Here is a 23,395-nt window from a genome sequence, read left to right as displayed (position 1 = left end):
TTGTACGGCAGATTGTCCAAGCTCATGTCAAAATGATAATACGTGTTCAAATTGTTGTAATTGTCTTATTGGTATTAGTGGTGCTCCTCATTGTAGAAAAAACACATGCACTTGTATTTTAATTCCACCAGTTAGTCAATTCAATAATGTTCGTAATCCATTACTGACAATTGCAAATTGAGTTTTGCAATGGTTGTGTGTGGATGAGAATAATATATTAAATAAATACAAATAATTTAAGGATATGTTGCTTGTAGATTTGTGAATGAATTATGTGCCCCACAAACAAACATAATTTTTTTTTCAATTTGCTTTAAGCACTTAGTCAGACCATCTCTCAACCGATGTGAGATTTCTTAACAGATTCTACTTCCTCTGTTTGTCAGAGTGGAATTTTCCGCAATAGGTTTAGCATACCTACCTTAACATTTTGTTAATTTCTCTTTTTGTGGATTTAGTTTATGTCCTCCACTTTCTTTGTACTTCGATTTTCTCTTTTTATTATTGTTATTCTTATGGCGTGTTGTAAATGATTGTTAGTTTTCGGTGCCAATCTAGTTTGGATTATTTTCTCTATTGTGATGACTTTGCATGCTTTATATTGGTTTATATAAATAAAAAACAATACTTCAAAAACAAAAATAGCTCCTCATAGTATGACAAGTATAAAGTTCTATGAAGTATATTTTTTCTTAAACGATTTTAATATATATATAATTTACATATATTTAACAAAGAAAGAATTCTGTCAAAAAAAAAAAGAAGAAGAAAGAATAGAGAGTCTAGAGAGATTTATGTCATAAATACTCAATAAACAAACATGAGATGAGACAGAGAAATTAAAACAATTGGCACAAATTTGTTAGCAGAACCATGTGAGAGCTAGTTAGTTTTAGTTGGAAGGAGAAATTGGTGAAGTAAATGTAGGAGTTGAAAATCGAACTCGAGATGCATCTGAACTTCTCCTTTGTTGATGAGAAGTTGAAGCTCTTTTGGAAGAACCTGATGTCCCTCTTCTTGGATGTTGCAATTTGATTGTGATACTGAAACAAGATATATAGCATAAAAAATCTAAGACTATAATAACTAAAGCAATGTGTTTATGGAATTATAAATTGTACTCACTTTTGATGGACATCAATATATTGATCAGTTTCATCCAATATATCTTCCTTGAATAATCAAAACAATTATGTATTAGCATCCTTATTTAAAATGCAGAGATAAAAAAAAGTAGTAGCTGTATTATACAAGTTAATATTAATTAACATCAACGGTGTACTTTGTATCACCGACACTTATGATCAAATGTGTGTTTGGTGTCTGGCACAACATATGTGAATACATTTAATTAATTCATTTTCTCAAATTATTAATAGTATCAATGTGTCAGTGTTAGTGTTAGTGTCCGTGTCAGCGATTCATAGCTAGTGCCTACTGAATTACTAATTATCTGTGCAAGGTTTGTGTAATGCTATGAAGCAGTGACATGACACCAAACATAACACTAACACATAGACATGAGTAGTAGTTTAAGAAAATAGAATTGATTAAATGCAACCACACGTGTCGGTGTTGTGTTTGACACCATTCAATTTGAAGTGTCAGTATATTAATTTGTATAAATCAGCAACCAAGTAAAATTGTTGGCTATCACTATTGAATTGAAAACCAAATTTCTACCAAAGCCAGTTGGTCAAAGTGACAAGGAGTTTGATTTCTTTAAGTAAGATTTCAGTTCGAGTCTTGTGTATAGAAAAATTGACTCTAAAAAGAGATTTACGATGGATTCATATGACTCGACTCGTATAGCAGAGAGGGTCTAGAAGAAGAATTTTTTTATAGTATCTATGATAGACAGTAATTTAACCTGAAGTAGCTCTTCCATGACATCTTCCAAAGTTATAATCCCAACAACTTCCTCATCAATTAGAAGAGACTCCATATTCTCTAAGGATATACTTGTGTCATGTTGTCTTGATTTATGCAGTGGATCTGACTCACTACTCTCTTGAAGCATGGTATTCTTCAATGTTGCACTGTAATATTCTGATTCTTCTGATGCCTCAGTTGAGATGCTAATATAATCATGTGGTAAAAATGAGCCAAGTCCTGCAGTTCATAGTTATAAGGTTAGATGTTTTTTAGAACCAATTGTTCTAAAAGTTTGTGTTTTTTATGCAAAAGTTATTTAGGCTGAAGCATATAAAATGCATAAACACTCCAAACACTATAAAAGTGTGGGAAATCTAAGGGCTTGTTATACTATGTACTGGAAGCCCGAAATTTTTTATGAATCATCTACGGTCAATGTACGGTGCAACAACCTATAGGATCGTCAGATCAAAATAGATCTATTGTTCTATAGATTGCTGCACCGTGTTGCGGCCTACGGTGTATCTAAGTCCATCAAAATCTATTTTAAACTTTGGATACCATATCAAAAACCTATTATATTATAAAAAACATAAGCCAAAATAGATGATGATATTATATGTTCCTCCCATCTCAACCTTGCAAAATCAACATGCAATCTGATGACTGTCCAAGGTTTATAAACTTAACGTTGACCAACGTCACTCCTTAGAAGTAGAAGCTTGTTATCCTCCTCTCCGCTACAGTTGAGACGAGGACTTAATCGGTGTCAGTTCGAGAAAAACAAGAGAAAATGCATGAGTTCGGATTTAAGGCACATATATTCATTTTTTCTTTTCTTTTGTTGAACTGACACCGATCAAACCACATTCTCAGTTGTGAAAACAAGGAGAACTGCGAATTTCTACTTTCAAAAGGCAACTTTTGCAGTCACTGTAATGTTGAACAATTTTAAAGTATTTATCCATGGTAGACAAGGGCCAGCATAAGATTTGCATTATAACAAACGACCGAGATGCTTATGCCATAAAATTTTCTTATGTGAAAAATGAAATTTGACATGTCATATATTTTGAATGTAAATAATTTATGAATGTACATCAATTATTCATACCATCTGTATCAGATGCAGCAGTTCTTATCTTCTCTTTGAGGACAACAGCCATGTGACTTTGACCTTTCTTGAATTGATTCAGTATATCATATAGTGGCCAATTCTCACCTACTCTGTTAACCAAAAGTAACATCATAAGGCATAAGCTATATACATTATACAAATAACTGTTTCTGCTTACTAGTGTAGCTTATTAATCAATTACAATTAGTAGTAAGATATACTTAGTTGTCATATTTCTCTATTTAATTTTTCTATTGAAAGATACTTTTATCATCATGGGAGAGAAATTTCATACCTTGGAACTCTCCTAATAGTCATAAACTTAATTGGTGTTTCATCTTCAGGACGGCAAAACATTAAATTCTTCACCTAAATCATATGGTTGAAACAAGCATTTCTATTATATAAAATTCTCATATTATTATATTGGATAAATGTTTTGCATATCATAAAAATTAGCTAAATGTTTCAACAAAATTAAGTCCTTAGAGAAAAGGGCTATTTGGTTGATTACCAAGATAAGACCAATAATATTTGTTTGTCTTGCAGAGTAGATTGGTATACGGCTGTGACCTTTGCTCATTATCATGCCCATTGTATGCCTATAAATAAAAATATAAATACGGAATTTAGAAGATAAAAAAAGTACTAATGTTTTTTTTTTTTTTTGAAAACTTGGTATCCGGCCTTAGGACCGACTATTTAAAGCCAGAGTTTTTTTGCTCTGTATGGACTTAGCCCACCGAAACTGACACTAGTGGGAATCGAACCTGAGACCTTAAGAGGAGCATACTCCAAGGGCCCAAGCCAACACCACTCGACCAACACCAAGTGGGTTAAAAATCATTAATAGATATATATGAGGGTCATATCATACATATCAAGTTTAGAGTTTATGTCAAGTGAAAATGTTTCACTTAGAGGTGTCATAGCATCTTTAGCAGTTTTCTTTGTTAAGTCTAAAGCTCCAGCAATTATTGTTGTTTCATGGACTGACAACTCTCCACCTTTCCCTGCCTGATTATATAAACATTAATTATTAGCATATGATATGATAAAATTAAATTTCTTGATTGAGTAAAAAATAAGCTGGTAATTAATTAACCTCATTGCCATGTAAACTGACTAAAGTCTTTAGCTCTTCTCTTCCTAAAAGTGCAGTATGTCCTTTGCCAAGAAGATAATCTAACAACTATCATAGCAAGAATTAATTGTCAGCTTACAAGTCAAATATTGAAAAGCAACAACACAAAGTATTTAGTACCGAGTTCGGTCAATTGTGTTTACGTCTCCAAGTTTGAAATGTTAGGCATTTGTTAGAACAACAATAATCTCGACTCTAAAGAAAATTTAATTACCTTACTAATTGGATATGCAACTGGGAAGAAAAGTAGGAGCAGAACTCGAACAAAAGGAGACATTGTAGCACCAAATCTTAAACCATATCGAGAATTCAAGGCTTGAGGGATGACCTGATGATATCAATGTCTCATATGAGAATTTAAATTTAAATAAAGTACATTCATTATTATATCAATATTTATGTATTAATTTTATTTGTTTATGTACATATAATGTATACAAATAAATTAGCAATAAACATTGTAAAATTAACTGAGCTATATAGAAGAAATTTGACCTCTGCAATGATACTGACAAGGGCAGCTGCAAGCAACACAGAAATCCACTCTGGGAACATTTCCTCCATAAGAACAGAAACACCCTTCAATAACACAAGTTTATTATAGTGCCCATTAACATAAGCATAGGTATGACTAAATATGTTTAGACGCAAATCAAGTGCCTATTTTTTTTTGTTTATAACCCTCTGGTTCCTAGGAAAAGGGGTCCTACAGAGTTCGGCCGCGAGGTAAGTAAAGCCTGGCCAAGAAATTGTTCCACCCAGGAATCGAACTCGAATTTTCCCGAAATCCGTCCTTTTTGGTGAAGCTCATTTTTGGCCGAACTCTAGACGCAAATCAAGTGCCTATTTTTTTTGTTTATAACCCTCTGGTTCCTAGGGAAAGGGACCCTAATAGTCCAGAGTTCGGCCGCGAGGTAAGTAAAGTCTGGCCAAGAAATTGTTCCACCCAGGAATCGAACCTGGGTTTTCCCGAAATCCGTCATTTTTGGTGAAGCTCATTAACCACTTGAGCCAATAACTTAGTTAAATCAAGTGCCTATTAACTTGTAAATGGTTAATGAGATCAACTTAATGACAAATTTGATTTTTGAATAGAATAACTATTGGTGAGATTTTACTCACAAAACTTGAATGGCAGCTTCCTCAATAATTCTGGTAGATCCGACTTTGAAGGTATCATGCGCAACATTGTAGCTAACAGGCTACTTGAATATTTTTCTAGATTTCTTCGGATTGCTACTGGTTTACAATCCAAGCTTCATGGCATTTGAAATGGTCTTTGCTTAGCAATCAATCAATGGGTTTCAATGTGGTTATTGAATCAGATTCTACGATTATGACTAATTAGGTGGTACACGACAGCTCTCCATCCTTATGCTTCTCTCATCAAGAAAATTTGATAATTCTAAAAGTTGAATAGGACTATTTCCTTTCATCATACACTTATAGAATGCAAAGAATGTGCATATTGGCTTGTCAAGACGGGCTCTAGCCTCTCTAAAGGCTTAGCATAGTTGTTCCCCTCAATTTAGTCATATTTTGATAGCCAATGTTTTAGGCATTGTTCGCCCTCAAACCTAGCTACTAGCTAGTTTTTTTTTTTTTTTTTTTTTTGTATAAAAGAACTACCGCTTTTATAGAAATTTTTTATTCTTATTTGTTTATGGTTTTCAAAGCTCAATACCATATTTCTTCATCCTAAATTTTAAGTGACTTTTTAATATCAATAAAATATTAATATTGTTTTCCTACTATATAATTTAGTACAATTTATTGTGTAAGTAAACGACAAAAGGAAGGTAATAACATACCTCCAATGCCAATGATTTAGCCATGAGCAGGGTGCATAAAATTAAATGTTCGTTCTTAACAATGGACATAATCTTCGCTGTATATAAGATAGAGGAATACGTATTTCAAGTTCCATATGCAAATATTATCTATCTTCAATACTAACATAACAATATTTTTTTTCTAGAATGTTAACATAACTTATTTTTTTAAAGGCCTCACAATAGAAGTTGTTTTAGGCCTCTCTATAAACATGTTGGCCGACCCCAATAGTCGGCAATATTCTCATTCAAGAGTTTTGACATTGCTGCATTTTTAGGAATATAAATTCGAATGCAAGAGCTATAATTAAATTGAAAGAGTCTCAAACCATCTCATTCAAGCGTTTATGAGTAACGCACCATAAAATTTGATTTTGCAAATCACTTATATGGTATAATTCTTGCATGGGGTAATTTGGGGAAAAAAGATGGTGGCAATGTAATTTCCAAATCTTTGTGATTTATTTTTTATCAAAAAACTATAGCGGCAAAACTTAGACACACTAAGTGCGGAGAAGATGACCATTGATGGTTTGAATCCGCACCCCAACATAATCAATTAATGTTGGTTTGAATCCATACATCCAATTAATGTTTCCGCAGCATTTTACCATAAAAACTTACAAGACAAGTAACTGTCTTTTTTATTTTTTGAGATAAAAGCTTATTAACTGGGATAAAAGCTTATTAACTAGACTCACTTTTTATTTTAATTGTGAAGAAGTGCGAAATTTTTAAATTTGAATCCAGGGCATATATATCAACGTCATTGTAAGGAATAAAACTTTGTCCTTTAGTTTTGTTTGGTCAAATAATATTTCTTTGAGAGGTTTAGTGAGATTATGGATAAAATTACACTAAGAAGAAATCAAAGACATATACCTGCATTTTTCTGGATTTGAGGTTGTCCAACTTTAACAAGAACTTCAAGATCAACTTGGCTGAAGGACAAAAGTCCTAGAGCAAGTGCTGATGAAGTTGCAGCAAATATCATAAAAACCCAACACATTAGTACTAGAAACCAAAAATGAGTTCCACAACAATGTTCACTTTCCTTATTATCGTATGAACTCATATTAATTTCTTTAGAATGGTTGAAATTAGAAGCAAAAGAAAATATCAAAAACATATGCAAGAATATTGCAATAGGGAATGTATATCAAAAGTGTATATATAAGACTAACACTTTGTATATATTAAGCCTGCAAAATTGATAAAAGGTCACAAACTAAAAATTCCTAACTCTTTGGAAATTTCTAAGAGGCAAAGTTAAGACATTAATTTATTCAATATATTATTATTTGACAAAGATAGAGTAGTGCCTGTCCATATACACACATCTATGTAATCATTTTCATCAAACATGTGTCGTTATTAAACTTTTTAATGTATGTCTTAATCCATATGTGACAAACATATTGATCGATTTTTTTATTGCCAACCGAATTACATTTTAATTAATTAGTCAGTATAAAATGAAAAATTCAACTTTGTTCATTAAAAATGGTGACGTCTAAGGTGAGCGAGCTATTAAGTCCCTCACCGGTGAACCAGTAAATTTATACCGTTAAATGTAATCAATGGCTTAAATTTATTAATATTAAACAAAGAACATGTATAATTATTCCATACAATTAAACTCTCATTATTTTATTTAATCTAAAAACTAACAACCACAAACTAATCTTCAACAACAATTCCACTAACCCAGAAACTTCTTTTCTAATAAATCATCTCAACAAAACATTCTGAAATTGTGATCGTTTAAGCAAATCACTTTTTTAAAAATTTCCTCATTATTTTCTCTCTCTCTCTCGTAGACATTGGCATCTCCCATAAATTAAGGAAAACAAAACAAAATTCATTTGTCCTTCTCTCACACCTCCCATAATCCTTCTATTTGAAAACCCTATATATTTTCTTTATGTTAAATTCAAAAAATCACCATCTTTTTAGTTTTTACTAACATATATAATAACCCATTTTTGGGATTTCTGGGATTTTTCTAGTTCACTAGAAATTGAGTTTGTGGTTGAAGATGAATGTCTCGGTTTTGTTGGGTTCTCTAGAGATAGATTGAAGAATCAATGTTGGAAGATGATGATTTATGGTTATGGTTGGATTGTGTGTGAACAATAGTCCATGTTATCTTTTTTAATTTTAATAGATCTAAGCCATTGATTATATCTAATGGTAAAATATTAGTGGTCCACCGGTGAGGGACTTAACAGCTCCCTCACCTTAGACGGCACCATTAAAAATTGAGAAAGAAGCATAATGATAAAAGCTACAAAAGAAATTTTTAATATATGCCGCGACATAAAAGTAGTTTTTCATGTCTTTGCAACTATGATAAGACCACAACTAATTAAGGTTGCATCAATCACACTTGACTTGAACTTGATCCTCAATGATATCAATGATAAAGACACAAATGTGATTTAAGAGCTGATAATAGAAAAGGAAACTAAGTATCTTAAAGATAGAAAGCAAAGAAACAAACATATAGTATTAAGCTATTTCTATAAATAAAATAAAAAAAAAAGGCTTTTTCTAATTAACCCTCACATAAATTGAGGGTAGGTGCCCTATGATGATGTGGTACCAATGAAATTTATCCATATTTATTTAAGTCAAACATAATTAATTTTTTATCATAAAGTAATTTAAACTATTTTTATTTTCATTTAATTATATTTTATGTATTATATTCTATGAATTTATATTTTGAACCTAATTACTTCTGATTTGTTTGCTTCTTCTTCAAATTGTATTACGTCTCAAACAACTTTCTTCTTCGCGTAAAAAAAAAAACTTTCTTCTTATTGTCAAAAAACTTTCTTCTTCTTCTTAATGCTTTCAATCTCTGCTGCAGCCTCCACCACCGTCATGTTAGCATTCTACGGCTCCTCCGCTTTTGTGTTATCCGATGTCAATCTTTACTACAGTCTTCGCCACCGATCTATCAGATTTCTTCAAGATTCTAAAACTTGTGATTTTCAATTTCTTAGATGTTATGTTTTTTAGCGTATTTTTTCCTATTTTTTTTTTTAACTTATTTTTTCATCGTCATTTTGTTTTTGTTTTCTTTGGTTGTCCATATCGGGAAAAAATTGAAAACAAAATAGTTTAGAGAAGACAAAATGAAATTAGGAGAATGTAATCAAGAAAATTGATCCAATTGATTGACCACTGAGTTAAGAAGAATTTGATTTATGATTGTTGACTAATAAGGAATATAATTCAATATTTATTACCATATTATTGAAAATTCAAAACTCAAATGAATCGAATTAATTGCACCAAGTAATGGGTTACAATGAGTAAACCGTCAAATACCCTCTTAAAATTTTAAAATTCGTCAAATACCCCATGAAATTTGGAAATAGGCAAATACCCCCTGAAATTTTAAAAAGTCAATCAAATTGCCCCCTTGCACTACCAGTCAGAGTCCACGCCAGAAGGCAATTTGGTTGACTTTTTAAAATTTCAGGGGGGTATTTGTCAATTTCCAAATTTCAGGGGGTATTTGACGAATTTTAAAATTTCAGGGGGTATTTCACAGTTTACTCGGGTTATAATATGCAATAGACACGGGTTTTGTAAGGAATGATCTAGTAATAAATAAAAATGATTTGTTTTGCCTTTCCATAAAAGGAAATAGAGACTAGGTATATCAAGTAACATACTCTTAAACTTGCACTATATCAAGGAAATAGAGACCATTGTCGGAAAACAATCACACGGAAGCTTGATTGATCACTGATGACGAATCGTCACACTCTATAATTCATGCCTATTTTAGCAACATTAGATACATTTTAGTAGGTTTTTAGCAATAAATATGAGAGAAATCTAACCATTAGCTTGATTACTTGATTTGCAAGAAAACAGGAAAAATTGCAGGAAATGAATGATTTTCACTACGCTGGGGGCGTAGCCCATCACGCGCCGCGTGATGGAGCTCACAGGGAGCCAGGATTTTCACTCTGATCACGCGCGGCGTGATACCTGACCACGCGCGGCGTGAATCTTTGTTCAGGAACTGGATTGCTCTCTGACTTCACCACGCGCGGCGTAGCTTCGACCACGCGCGGCGTGAAACCTTGTTGAAGAAGAAGATTTCCCTCTGACTTGATCACGCGCCGCGTGATTCTGTTATCACGCGCGGCGTAGTTGATGGAATTGCAACCACGCGCGGCGTGATAGATCTGGCGCGCGGCGTGGTTGCCTTCTGTATATATATTTTCTGCATAATTCTGTTTTCGGGTTGGAAAATTCTGCAACTTTTCACTACATTCTGGTTTTGGAACTTGAAGATCGTGATTCAACACTCCAGCGGAGAGCTCCAAGCACATCGAGAGCATGGATTCACAAGCCATGGCGATGAAGCGAGGAAGCGAACGAAGAACGATGAGGAGCTAAACTCCTTTGGAGGTAGGATCTAGGGTAGTTTAGAATGTAGTTCAGCTGAATGTAACCTGCAAATGTTGTAAGATCGTACTCTCTTTATAGTGTTCATTCAATACAATCTGATTTTAATGCTTTATAATCCTGCATTAGTGTTATAATGATTTTGAGTTAAGTCACGTGCGAGAGTATTGATTTAATGTCTGAACTGAATTGTATTGAGCACTCGAGTGTCTCCGGTCGAGAGATTGAGGCATAGAGTGTAGCGAACGATTGACGTGCGTTAATATCATTCGTTGTAGGTAGCTTCCGCCCGAGAGATCGGGGGAGTATCGACAACGAATAGAGTGGATTTTGACAAGAGATTGCGATTCACTAATGTGTCGATCTAGTTGTGAACACTTGAGTAGTTCTTATGACATTGTAGGTTGCATGCGGTTAGCTATAGACTAGATGATTCCGATGATTCTACCTCATTTTTCCATTATTCTCTAAGCATTCGTTTTCTACCAATTGATTACTCAACATACCCCCAATTTATGTGTATTTTCGGTATAATGTCTATGAACACGATTCGACTAGTTTGATCACACAATCCCTGTGGATCGATATTTTTTATTACTACGTGGTAATTCGTTCACTTGCGAAATAATCCATCAAGTTTTTGGCGCCGCTGCCGGGGATTGTGATTGATTCGACAAGGCGATAGTGTTCATATTTTTCTGTGTTTTCTTTATTTTTCTGTTTTATATTTTTCTCCCGGAGCGTTCTACTTGTGTGTTTCATTGTGCATGCGGAGAACAGGTCCTCAAGAGCTGCAATTTGATCCAGAGATTGAAAAGACAGCTCGCGCAATTCGAAAGGCAACAAGGGAAGCTCAAGCTTCAAGGGGAACAGCGTTACTAAGGGATACACCGGACTGTCAAGGACAGGCTGCAGCAACAATGGAAGAAGAACAGGTTCCACCGGTTCCTCAACCGCCAAGGCGAACCCTTGGTGAGTATGGGAGGAGAGACAATGACGCGTTGGCAAACCAAGGCTTTCAGCCGGCGAATCCTGTCTCATTCGACATCAAGAACACGGTCCTTTCCGCCCTAAAGGAAAATCCTTATTCAGGTTCGGAAGCTCAATGCCCGAATTTACACTTGTCTCACTTCTATGAAGCCTGCGACTATACCGATCCACCGGGGGTGAGCGAATCGGACAAAAGACTCAGGTTATTCAAGCATTCTCTCACCGGCCGTGCTAAAGATTGGTTGGACACGATACCCGCCGGAACTATTGAGACTTGGAGACAGCTGGAGCGGAAGTTCTTAGATCGTTACTTCCCTATTCATAAGTTCCTAGAAAGAAGGGCTGAAATTAGCAACTTCGAACAAGCGGATGGTGAAACGTTGTATGATGCTTGGGAGAGGTTCAAAGTTTGTCTCAAAAGGTGTCCGAATCACGGTTTCGATGGCCACAATCAGATGCAAATGTTTACCCAAGGTTTGAGGGCTCAAACGCGAATGATACTTGACGCATCAGCCGGTGGTTCGTTGAAGAACCGTGACGAAACTGAAGCAAGAGAATTGGTGGAAAGCATGGCTCAAAACGAGTATAGAGCTACTAATGATAGAGGAGCCAAAAAGAAAGGCGGAGTGTTGGAATTGGATACTCAAACAGCACTATTGGCACAGCAAAAGCTCATGACTAGCCAAATGGAAGCAATGATGAAGCTGCTGTCCAATCCGCAAGTTCAATCTTCTCCAATAGGTAAAATTGACAATGTGCGCTGTGATTTTTGTTTGCAGGATCACCCAAATGGCGGATGCTTCCCGGAGGGTTCAGAGGAGGCTCGCTACCTAGCCAATTTCCGGAAGCCGTACAACAACAATAACAACGGTTCCGGGTGGGGGAACGGTATGCAAAGTCAAGGTGCACCGCAACAGCAGCAAAGGCCTCCATCAAGGATGGAAGAGACTCTAAATCAGTTCATGCTCATGACCCAAAGCAACTTTGAAGCGATGAAATCGAGTCAAGCAACCTCTAACAAGAATCATGAAGCTTCTATAAAGAATCTTGAGGTGCAAATGGGTCAGCTGTCAAGACAGTTTTCTATGTTGCAAAACCAAGGAGGTTTCGGTGGAAACACTCATGATAATCCGAAAAATGAAACTTGCAATGGAATCACTTTGAGGAGTAGAGAGATACCGGAAAGGCCAGCTGTGGAGAAGCCCTTGAAAAAGAAAGTCAATGAGGGAGAAGTTGAAAATAAGCAAGAAGTTGTAGTTGAAAATGAGAGACATGAGGGAGAAGTTGAAAATGAAAATCTGTCTAAGGAAGTTGAGATTAGTGAGGATGAAGTAGAAGAAGTTGAAAAACAGAGGGAGATAAAAGAAAAAGAGAGTAAGAAGGTTGAGAAAGGTAAAGGAGTTGATGAATCGCCGTATGCTAGGATGCCTTTTCCTAGGAGAAAGAAAGTTAAGAATCTTGAGCGAGAGAAGGAGTTCAAGAAGTTCATGAAGGTGTTGAACAAGCTTGAGATGGCCATACCTTTGGTTGAGGCATTAGAGCAAATGCCGAGTTATGCAAAGTTCTTGAAGGAGCTGCTTACAAAGAAAAGAAAACCATTAGATGATGAGATGGTAAGTATGACGGAAGAATGCAGCGCCATCATTCAGCGGAAGCTACCTCAGAAAAAGAAAGATCCGGGGAGCTTTACAATTACATGCTCTATTGGAAATCTCACTATTAAAAAGGCGTTGTGTGATTTGGGTGCGAGCATTAATCTGATGCCGTTATCAATGATGAAGAAGATACCGGGAGCGGTAGCAAAACCGACAAAGATGAGTCTCTCTTTGGCGGATAGATCAATAGTGCATCCGGAAGGTATCCTTCATGACGTATTGGTTAGAGTGGGTGAATTTGTGTTTCCCGCAGACTTTGTGGTTCTAGACATAGAAGAAACTAGGGAGTGGGAACCGTTGCTACTTGGTAGACCCTTCCTAGCAACTAGCCGTGCCCTAATCGATGTAGAGATGGGGGAACTCATGCTAAGGACCGATGATCAGCAGGTTACATTCAATGTCTTTGACAAGATGACATGGGATGACGGAGACCCACAGTGTTTTAGAATTCAGGTTTATGATCACACGGTTCAAAATGCTTTTAAGATACCTTGGAATGCACACTACTTGCCACATGGTGGCACTTCTTTTCCTTAACCCTTAAGGGTATGGAACGTCAAGCATCGGGACGTTAAACAAGCGCTGGTTGGGAGGCAACCCAACGGTTTCTAATGTTTTAGTATGTTTGTTTTTGAAGTATGTAGGTAGGTGTGTAGCAGAAGCAAGGACAGGAAGCAAAACAGGGCACAACAGAGTTCTACTACGCCGGGGGCGTGGTACAATCACGCGCGGCGTGATCCTTCAACACAGAGGAAGGAGTTTTCAGAATGTATTACGCGCGGCGTGGGGGATGCATCACGCGCGGCGTGAAGCCTGGAGAAATATGGAGTCTCTGACTAAGTGATTACGCGCCGCGTGATGGTGATTACGCGCGGCGTGACCTGTTTGAAAGAAGTTCTTGACCGTTACAATTGGTGCTACGCGCGGCGTAGCAAGGATCACGCGCGGCGTGGTTACACAGGAAAGCGTGTCAAATTTGAATTTCTTCATCTGTTCAACCACTCCATCCATCCCATCATCAATTCACACGGTTTCCCACACGAAAAACTCCATTGATAACCTATTTTCACTCTTTAAACCTCTCCAATTTCACTTCTAAGCACCTTAAATCACCCATTTCCTTCACATTGACATACCACCCATATCACCCACACCTAATTCCACTCCAAATCCCTCATTTCATCACATTTCACCACCTTCCCAAATTAACCCATTTCAATCTTTACATTATCAAGATGTTGACACGGCTAACCGGAAAGGGAAAGAAGAAGAGTGATGCTAATCCAACACAAGAGCCACCCAAGAAACCAAGGACGAAGATGAGTGCAAGCAAGGGCCAATCTTCTCGGTCTGCTCAAGCATCTCCTCCTCGCCGGAGCAATGTGACTCAACCACAGGTCCATCCCCACTTCATCAGTGCAGTTCATGAAAAAAGGTACACAAAAATCCAAACCTTTACTATTAATCAAGAAAAAGGTTTTGGAGAGGACTTGTTGAAGGGTGTGGCTGAGTTAGGAAATGAGGTCAAGTCTAGAAAATGGGGGAAGTTTAATAAGTTGATGATTAAAGATGAAGCTAATCCGGGAAATCAGATGTGGGTAAGGGAGTTTCTCGCGAACGCTTATTTGCCTGATCAGTCATCGGTTTCGGAGTATTATTCGACAGTTAGGGGAATTAGAGTGCACTATTCCGCAGCTCACATTAATACACTGTTGGGTTGTCGTGTGAGAGGTGCTTGTGAGTTGGTATCCGAGAAAGAAAGGATCGCTAATGGTGGCCTTGCGGTGAGAGAGGAGTTAAAGGCGATTGTTTGTAGGCCTGGAGCTAGATGGCTATCACACTCAGCCTCATCCCTTCCTACTAGGTTGAGTTTGACGAGTTTTAACCCTATTCACCGTGCTTGGGGTGAATTTTGGCTTAAGAATGTGAGGGTGGTTGGTAATAACTCTGAAATCCAGATTGACAATGTGGCCGCTGTTCGATTATTAGCTGATGGTCGTTATATCGACCTTGGTCTTTGGTTACAAAGGGATTTACATGAAATGGCAAATAATAATAATCCGACTTTTACTTTGGGGCATTGCAACTTAATTGCTGCTTTGTGTAGAGCAAGCAATGTACCTATGTGTGTGCAAGAAGGTGACTTACATCCCGTTCGTCCACTATCTTTATCATACTTTGAGAAGAGATTTGAGAGAGGTCCTATTGTGCCCCGCGGTGAGGGGAATGCTGCAAGAGAAGAAGTTTTGAGGGAGGAGGAAGAAATTAATCGGTTTGAAGAGGGTAATCATCCGGATCAACAGGGGGATCCGGTACATGAGTATCACGATATACCAGCTCAAGACCCTCCTCGTTACTCTCATGATATGAATCAGCTTGCTTCAATGTTGCATCAAATGGAAATCTCACAATACTCCGGGCTGCCGAATCTCTACTTTGATACCGCCTCTTCCATGTACACCGAGGCGATGACTTACCGGTCTACCTTCCCTCCTCCTACTTTTGGGACTTTGTATCCCGTTGATACTGATTGGGAGGCGCATCAGGCGAGGGAACTGACATCTTTTCAGGCCAGACAAGCTTATAATTCTGGTTTGAGAGCTTCTGAGTTGGCCGAGATCGAGAGGAGACGCCGGGTTGAGCAGGATGAGGCTGCTGCTATGGAGAGGGAAATGCTGGATGTGGATGGGCTGAATTTGAATTTGAATAGCCCGTTCACAAACTACTTCACTGGCCAGCCGGATGACGCGGTTTGACGTTGTTGGTGATGATGTTCTGCTGCTGCTGCTACTACTTTACTACTCTACTACTCTACTCTATCTTTACTTAATTGTCTTTTACTTTCGTTAGTTTGTAATAATATTTGATGTTGCTTGGATATTGGCTGGATGTTTAATTGTGTACTCTGAATTTGAATCTTCTCTTGTTTAATGGTGGAATGGTTTTTACTTTTAGAGTTTGTTTCAATATTTTGGCATGTTCTTTCTAATTACTTGAGTATCAATTACTTGATTTTCTCCATGTGTGATTTGTGAAACTTGCAGTGCAATAGCTTGTTGCACTCATGTGATCAAGAGACAAAGGACGGGAACGCACACTTTTTGACCGGCTCTTTGATTCGACCCAACCGTGAGGTATTGAGCCAAACACTTCTCATCCTTTCTATGTGTGATATCCACTCGTGTATTGTCTCTCGATTTTGCTTGTCGTCTCTTTATTTGATTGGTAATTTTGTCGCACACACGAGGCATGTTGTTTTGGTACCCTTGAGCCTTTCTATCCACCCTTACATATATATCATTTGCTTAACCATTTTGAGCTGAAAGAAAATATGTTATTTTTGCAAAACCTTAAGAAATTTTTGAAGAAAAAAAGGAATGACTTTCTTGGAGGTTAGGCACCTAATTAGTGGTTGATGCGCAATGCTCACCACTAAGTTGGGGTTGCTCTTTGGAATTAGCAAAAAAATGAAGTTTGGGGTGAGGGTACTAGAGAACTTACAAAAAATTTTTGGTTGAAAAAATTGAAAATTGATAATTTTTTTTTCAAAGATTCAAGGCCTTAGAGAAAGATATGTTGAAAAGAAATGAAAAAATGAAAAAAGAGATGCATTTGAGAAAAAAAAAATAGAAAAGAAGTCCTAAAAGAAGTGATAGCCTTGATTACAAAAAAAGAATTGCAAAACTTTGTTTGATGTTGTGAAAAAGTTCTCTAGTCCACTATAGTTCAAAAGAAACGGGTTGGTTTATGAATTTTTGACCATAGGGGGATCTAACTCCAAGTTTTTCTACTACTTATCCAAATATGTCACCATCCACCCTAGCCAAGCCACGTTATAACCCTAAAAGACCTCTAATGTGTGTGCACAAAGTGAACCGAATGAATTCTTAGACTACTTGCAAAATTATTGTTGACTTGCATTGATGTGTTGATTTGAGTGAATTGCCAAAACTGTAGAGTGCATGTGAGTAGTGTGATGAAATCATAAGAGCCTTGGTCGGAAAGTGTGAACTACTTGAAAATGTCTTGCGAGAACAATTGTGCAATTGAGCATTGTTTGCAGGTGGATCATTGATCATCAGGTGAGTCTCACGTATGTATGATTCGAGTGAATTTAAGGAAAATGCCAAGGTCTTGACACAAAAGCTTGAGGTAAAAGTTGTTTCCTTGAGGACAAGGAAAGGTTTAAGTTTGGGGTTGTGATGACGAATCGTCACACTCTATAATTCATGCCTATTTTAGCAACATTAGATACATTTTAGTAGGTTTTTAGCAATAAATATGAGAGAAATCTAACCATTAGCTTGATTACTTGATTTGCAAGAAAACAGGAAAAATTGCAGGAAATGAATGATTTTCACTACGCTGGGGGCGTAGCCCATCACGCGCCGCGTGATGGAGCTCACAGGGAGCCAGGATTTTCACTCTGATCACGCGCGGCGTGATACCTGACCACGCGCGGCGTGAATCTTTGTTCAGGAACTGGATTGCTCTCTGACTTCACCACGCGCGGCGTAGCTTCGACCACGCGCGGCGTGAAACCTTGTTGAAGAAGAAGATTTCCCTCTGACTTGATCACGCGCCGCGTGATTCTGTTATCACGCGCGGCGTAGTTGATGGAATTGCAACCACGCGCGGCGTGATAGATCTGGCGCGCGGCGTGGTTGCCTTCTGTATATATATTTTCTGCATAATTCTGTTTTCGGGTTGGAAAATTCTGCAACTTTTCACTACATTCTGGTTTTGGAACTTGAAGATCGTGATTCAACACTCCAGCGGAGAGCTCCAAGCACATCGAGAGCATGGATTCACAAGCCATGGCGATGAAGCGAGGAAGCGAACGAAGAACGATGAGGAGCTAAACTCCTTTGGAGGTAGGATCTAGGGTAGTTTAGAATGTAGTTCAGCTGAATGTAACCTGCAAATGTTGTAAGATCGTACTCTCTTTATAGTGTTCATTCAATACAATCTGATTTTAATGCTTTATAATCCTGCATTAGTGTTATAATGATTTTGAGTTAAGTCACGTGAGTATTGATTTAATGTCTGAACTGAATTGTATTGAGCACTCGAGTGTCTCCGGTCGAGAGATTGAGGCATAGAGTGTAGCGAACGATTGACGTGCGTTAATATCATTCGTTGTAGGTAGCTTCCGCCCGAGAGATCGGGGGAGTATCGACAACGAATAGAGTGGATTTTGACAAGAGATTGCGATTCACTAATGTGTCGATCTAGTTGTGAACACTTGAGTAGTTCTTATGACATTGTAGGTTGCATGCGGTTAGCTATAGACTAGATGATTCCGATGATTCTACCTCATTTTTCCATTATTCTCTAAGCATTCGTTTTCTACCAATTGATTACTCAACATACACCCAATTTATGTGTATTTTCGGTATAATGTCTATGAACACGATTCGACTAGTTTGATCACACAATCCCTGTGGATCGATATTTTTTATTACTACGTGGTAATTCGTTCACTTGCGAAATAATCCATCAATCACAAGTGCGGTCTACCTAAAATTTATCCGATCAAAATGAAAAGGTTCGACTATTTTAGGAAGACGAACTAACTCTTGAACTTGTTTAGGGTTTAGGGTTTAACTATTGATCATAAGTAAAAATTTAAATAGTTCATCTAAACTAAAAGAAAGGTCGGACCATTGTCGCAAAACAATCACACAGAAGCTTGATCGATCACAAGTGCGGTCTACCTGAAATTTATCCGATCAAAATGAAAAGGTTCGACTATTTTAAGAAGACGAACTAACTCTTGAACTTGTTTAGGGTTTAACTATTGATCACAAGTAAAAATATAAATAGTTCATCTGAACTAAAAGAAAGGTCGGACCATTGTCGCAAACCTAAACCTAATTACTTAACCTAATTTTCCCCCCTCTTTTTTCTAAGATCGACATCATATCGACCAACGTTAATCTATGCAATGATTTAAAGAGATTGAAAAAATAAATACTATATACTTCTCTGTGTCAAATTACTTGTCGTTTTAGAAGGAAAAAAATTTAAGAAAGTGTATTTTTGCACTTAATTTCCTATTATACTCTTATTTTAATTCACCAATAAGTTTATTTTGTTTTTTTCCACGCACTTTATCTTTCCAATAAATTTAATATGTTATATACCAATTTTTTTTTAAAACAAACATTTTTTTTTTGAAAACTTAAAAAAACAAACTTTAATTTTCCAAATATATAATCTTTTACGGTTTCAACTACTCCTAAATATTTGGAATTTACATGAGTGACTTAGATAGCTAACAATTTTTTTTTCTAAAACGACAAGTAATTTGAAATGGAGGGAGTATTTACACTGGAATAGCATGAATTATTTGATTTGATTTTTTTTGAAGCATTATTTGATTTCATTTAATAAATGTACAAGTGGAATTGTATATTTAAATTAGAGATATTAGTTTTTTTTTTCTTTGTTGTTTTTGTTCTCTTATTATTTTTATTTAAACTAACATTGATATATATTTATTTTTTCGAATCTATAACATTGATTTTTTTTTTACTAATAACATTGGTATTTTAGAATCAATATATAACATTTAGAAACAAGTATTCAATGATCAAATTAATTCTAATTATATTTACACATAGTCTAAAATATAATTAAAGAAAATTAGTAACATAAAATATAATTAATTGAAAATAAAAGTAGTCAAAATAATTTATGGTAAGAAATTAATTATGTTTGACTTAAATACACGTGGATGAATTTCATTGGTGCTACATCAGCATAGGGCAACTACCCTCAATTTATGTGAGGGTAGAGAAGTAGTCACCAAAAAAAAAGGTAAAGTAAAGTCAAACTTTTGTCATATAAGCTATAAGTTTTTTGTCATATAAGCTATAAGTTTTCATAAGAGGTTTATGAAAATAAGCTATTTTCATCAGCTCTCCTGATTAAACAATCTCACAAGTCATAATAAGCTCAAATAAATCAATCCAAACAGACTCTTAAACGCCTAGAACTAAGGAATCAATCTTAGAAGGAGCACTCCGACCACTACTAGAAAGACTCCATTGATCAGAAACAAAGCTTGTTCTTGATGAAATTCCACAACCACCAGAAGCAGCAGCAACACCACATTTGGCCACAATCCTCACACTCTCAATCAACTCTTTGGTTTGAGACTCTTGTGACAAAATTTCCAATAACTTTTCAGGTGTTATACACAACTTCACTTTCCAAACCCCAATACTCTTACCACTACTATTACTCTTTTTCTTAATTCCACTACCACTATTAGTCCTATAAGAGAGAGACTCTGTAGAAGCTCTTTTGAGCAACCCTACACCTTGATAGTATTGATAATCCAATGACATTCTATACGGTGCCGGGAGAGGAGTAGTAGGAACACTTTGAGACCTAATGTGTCCTTGTCGGATAATCTGGCTGTCGCCGCTGGTTAGAGCGGCGGCAGAAACAGAAGAGCGGTCAACTTTGTTGTAAGATGACAGGACGGTCATCGGCAGTAAATAGTATGACTGTCCTGCCACCAACTCATCAAATTGGGAAAGTTGTTTGGAAAATTGGTCATTGGTTGTGAATATGGCATGACCATGGAATTCATTTGTGATGAAATTGACTGTAATTGGAGGATAGAATTCCATGATGTTACCATCTGATGTTATGATTTTGACCAATGTGTCTGGATCTGACGTGGCACCTAACAAGCAATTTCCCATGTTGGATTATAACTATGTGTGTGTGTGAAGTGATTTTTGTGATAGTGATGATGTTTTTCATTGTTTGTATTTATGGTGATTTGATGAGTAATTTGATTGGAAGGTATTCAAGGGCGGGAAAATTTAAGTGATGAAAAGAAAAAGTTGTTCTTTTGTTGATTCTTCTTCTTGGAAAACAATGCTTTGGAAAAAACTGCTTGTTACAAATAATCCAATACACTTTATACCCCATCCTTATTACTTTTTTTTTTGGTATAAAATAAGTATATTTTAAATGGATCCCTATTACTTTTTTGTATAAAATACATACTCCCTCCACCCCAATTTGATTGACACAATTGACTATTGTACACTATTCACACATATTGTTTTGACCTTATTTTTTTACTAATAAACAAAAATAAATATTAGCATATAAAATGTTGTTTGATTTGTCTCGATGAGTATTGTCAAAATATCAAATTTTTATAATTTTTACTATTATACAATTAAAAATATTAATCGTCAAAGTTATGCATCGACATGCGTAAAACAATCAACCGTGTCAATCAAATTGGGACGGAGGGAGTATATGTTAAATGGACCCATATCTCATCCCAATAACTAACTCAAGAAAGCACATAATATCATACATTGTCGGCTTGGAAGGTGGATATAAATGATGATTGGTCCAATGGATTTTCGAGAGACTCTGATAACATATTAGAATTGAGTAATTAAGCTTAACTCAATCTTACAAAACCGATTTGTAAGGTGAAGATTGTCGCTTACTTATAAATCTTTTTTCAAGCCAACTCACAGTCGATGTGCAACTTCTTAACAATTTATACCTCTGACAATTTAGGATTTTACGCGATGCTATACTATAAAACAACTCCAAACAACTTTAATTGTATTAGCATTGTATATTACCAAAAAAAAAGTATCCTAGGATGTAAGTGTGGGAAATAATTGATATTAAGCGGATTTTCATTAGTAATATGTCTTGTTACTTCTCTGTTTTTTTTTCTTTCTTTTTTTTCAAACTCTAAGGTTGTAAGTTAAGACAAACAAATTGAGTTACCTATACTGCAACAAAAAATGGCCACAAATTGATTATTTTGCTTTGTATCTTGAATTTTAGAACATTGTATTAAAGTTGGTCTGAATAATCTCATCTGAATACTTTGAGTTTTATGGCTATTATTGACTGAATATATGTTGATATTCAGTCTTTGTTTTAAAAGCACATAAAGTTAGTTAATTATTATTCGATCTATAGATAGTTTGGATTAGAGTTTGCAAAAGCATAGCTAGAAGGATAAAGAATGTACTTCAATAGGTTGTGCATGGTTTATTTGCTGGCTTTGTCAATAGTAAAATTACATAAAATAAAAAATTATAAAATAATTATAATTATGCTTCATAATTCATATATGTTGTTTTCATCACCTCTATCTTATTCCATTTTTGTCATCACAATATGCTAGGCCCACTATATAGAGAAGAAAGTAAAAGGACTTGAACATATAAACCTGCCAATTTCTTTGGGCTTTTACTTTTTCTTTTTGCACTTTTTTCTTTGTGCTTTGATAAAGTCATAGACGTGTCAAGAAATTAAAAATTAATTCAGTTGTCAAAATTATAGAAAACAAAAAATAAAAATTAGAATGGTTTGATTTTGATTCCTTAATTTGAAATTTTATACTCAGGGTGTGTTTGATCTGCTAAAAAATAAGGGACTAGACAAGACAACTTTTGTTGTACCCTGTTTGATTTGAAAAAGGTTATGGAACTGGACAAAGTAGGCAGCAAGGGACAGGACAAAAACAAGATTTTTTGTCCCTCACTAAACCACAAGACAACTTTTTGTCCACAGTATAACTATAAAAAATACGAAAATACCCATTTTATTTTCGAATATAAAATATTATCGCCCTATATCTCTCCGGTACAGTTTTGTCCTGTGCTGTTTTACGAATCAAACGTACCATCAGTATTTTTTAACATATTTTGGTCAAATAATAGTTGCAAGTAGTCAATTTTTTTTAAAAAATAGTTGCAAATGCAACTTGTGATGTGAGGCCTTAAAAAATATTTCAACTACGGTCGGTGGAAGCTTTAATTGGTCATGTTCGACGCAAGCCAAATGTTTGTCTTGCTCTCTAATGACTTCAAATTTTCTTTAAACAGCCACAGACAGATTCCTAGGTAGGTTGTTAGTTCCATGACTGCCCTGGAAGGGCGGAATCTCCTTCGTCTCGAGGTTCCAAAAAGGATAAGAAGAGGAACAATCTCCCTTTTAGGTTGATTCAGGTTCGTTTTAAGGGATGATGAAGCAGTTATGCCATTAACTTGTTGAGGGTTTGTGTTTTCAAATATAGCATCGTACACATATTATGTTAGTCATTGGATCTTGAAACAAAAAGGGTGGAAAACTTAACACATTTCCCATAAACGACATCACTAATCCTTTCAGACTAAACACACCCAAGAGTGAGGGAGGTTGTAGCCGGTGGACGTAGTGACGGATCCAGGAGCTTAGTACACTGGGGGCCAAAAAATAGTAAAATAATAAAAATTAATATAAATTTTTTTGTTACACAGTCCATGTAATTTTTTTTTATGTTATAGTATTATTTTTATCAAGG

The 23,395-nt window shown here is 35.9% G+C and overlaps 2 protein-coding genes across 2 annotated transcripts; both read right to left on the bottom strand.

Annotated features, from left to right (window-relative positions):
- Positions 1-835: 835 nt before the first annotated feature.
- LOC123906179 (DUF21 domain-containing protein At2g14520-like) lies at positions 836-7,084 on the bottom strand. Its single transcript, XM_045956031.1, has 12 exons — positions 6,851-7,084; positions 5,948-6,024; positions 4,632-4,715; positions 4,351-4,464; positions 4,098-4,184; positions 3,870-4,009; positions 3,507-3,594; positions 3,288-3,361; positions 2,990-3,102; positions 1,871-2,112; positions 1,126-1,172; positions 836-1,043 (listed from the first exon to the last, which is right to left on the bottom strand). The coding sequence occupies exons 1-12, from the start codon at positions 7,041-7,043 to the stop codon at positions 893-895; spliced, it is 1,410 nt and encodes a 469-aa protein (XP_045811987.1). The 5' UTR covers positions 7,044-7,084; the 3' UTR covers positions 836-892.
- Positions 7,085-19,739: 12,655 nt separating this feature from the next.
- Positions 19,740-20,804, bottom strand: LOC123906178. Its single transcript, XM_045956030.1, has one exon. The coding sequence runs from the start codon at positions 20,763-20,765 to the stop codon at positions 20,034-20,036; it is 732 nt and encodes a 243-aa protein (XP_045811986.1). The 5' UTR covers positions 20,766-20,804; the 3' UTR covers positions 19,740-20,033.
- Between the last annotated feature and the right edge of the window lie 2,591 nt (positions 20,805-23,395).

Source organism: Trifolium pratense, linkage group LG2 (assembly GCF_020283565.1).
Source record: "Trifolium pratense cultivar HEN17-A07 linkage group LG2, ARS_RC_1.1, whole genome shotgun sequence".
In the NCBI taxonomy this organism is placed as follows: domain Eukaryota; kingdom Viridiplantae; phylum Streptophyta; class Magnoliopsida; order Fabales; family Fabaceae; genus Trifolium; species Trifolium pratense.
Note: the sequence above shows the minus strand (reverse complement) of the source record. Positions and strands in the feature narration are given on the sequence as shown.

What these genes read in the sequence shown, in the direction of transcription:
- LOC123906179 (XM_045956031.1), bottom strand. Translation starts at nt 7,043, where the DNA reads ATGAGTTCATACGATAATAAGGAAAGTGAACATTGTTGTGGAACTCAT. An exon ending in ATAAACTCTAAACTTGATAT is followed by an intron (nt 3,595 to 3,869) that starts GTATGATATGAC and finishes TTTTATTTATAG; the next exon opens with GCATACAATGGGCATGATAA. An exon ending in ATATTATTGGTCTTATCTTG is followed by an intron (nt 3,362 to 3,506) that starts GTAATCAACCAA and finishes CATATGATTTAG; the next exon opens with GTGAAGAATTTAATGTTTTG.
- LOC123906178 (XM_045956030.1), bottom strand. Translation starts at nt 20,765, where the DNA reads ATGGGAAATTGCTTGTTAGGTGCCACGTCAGATCCAGACACATTGGTC.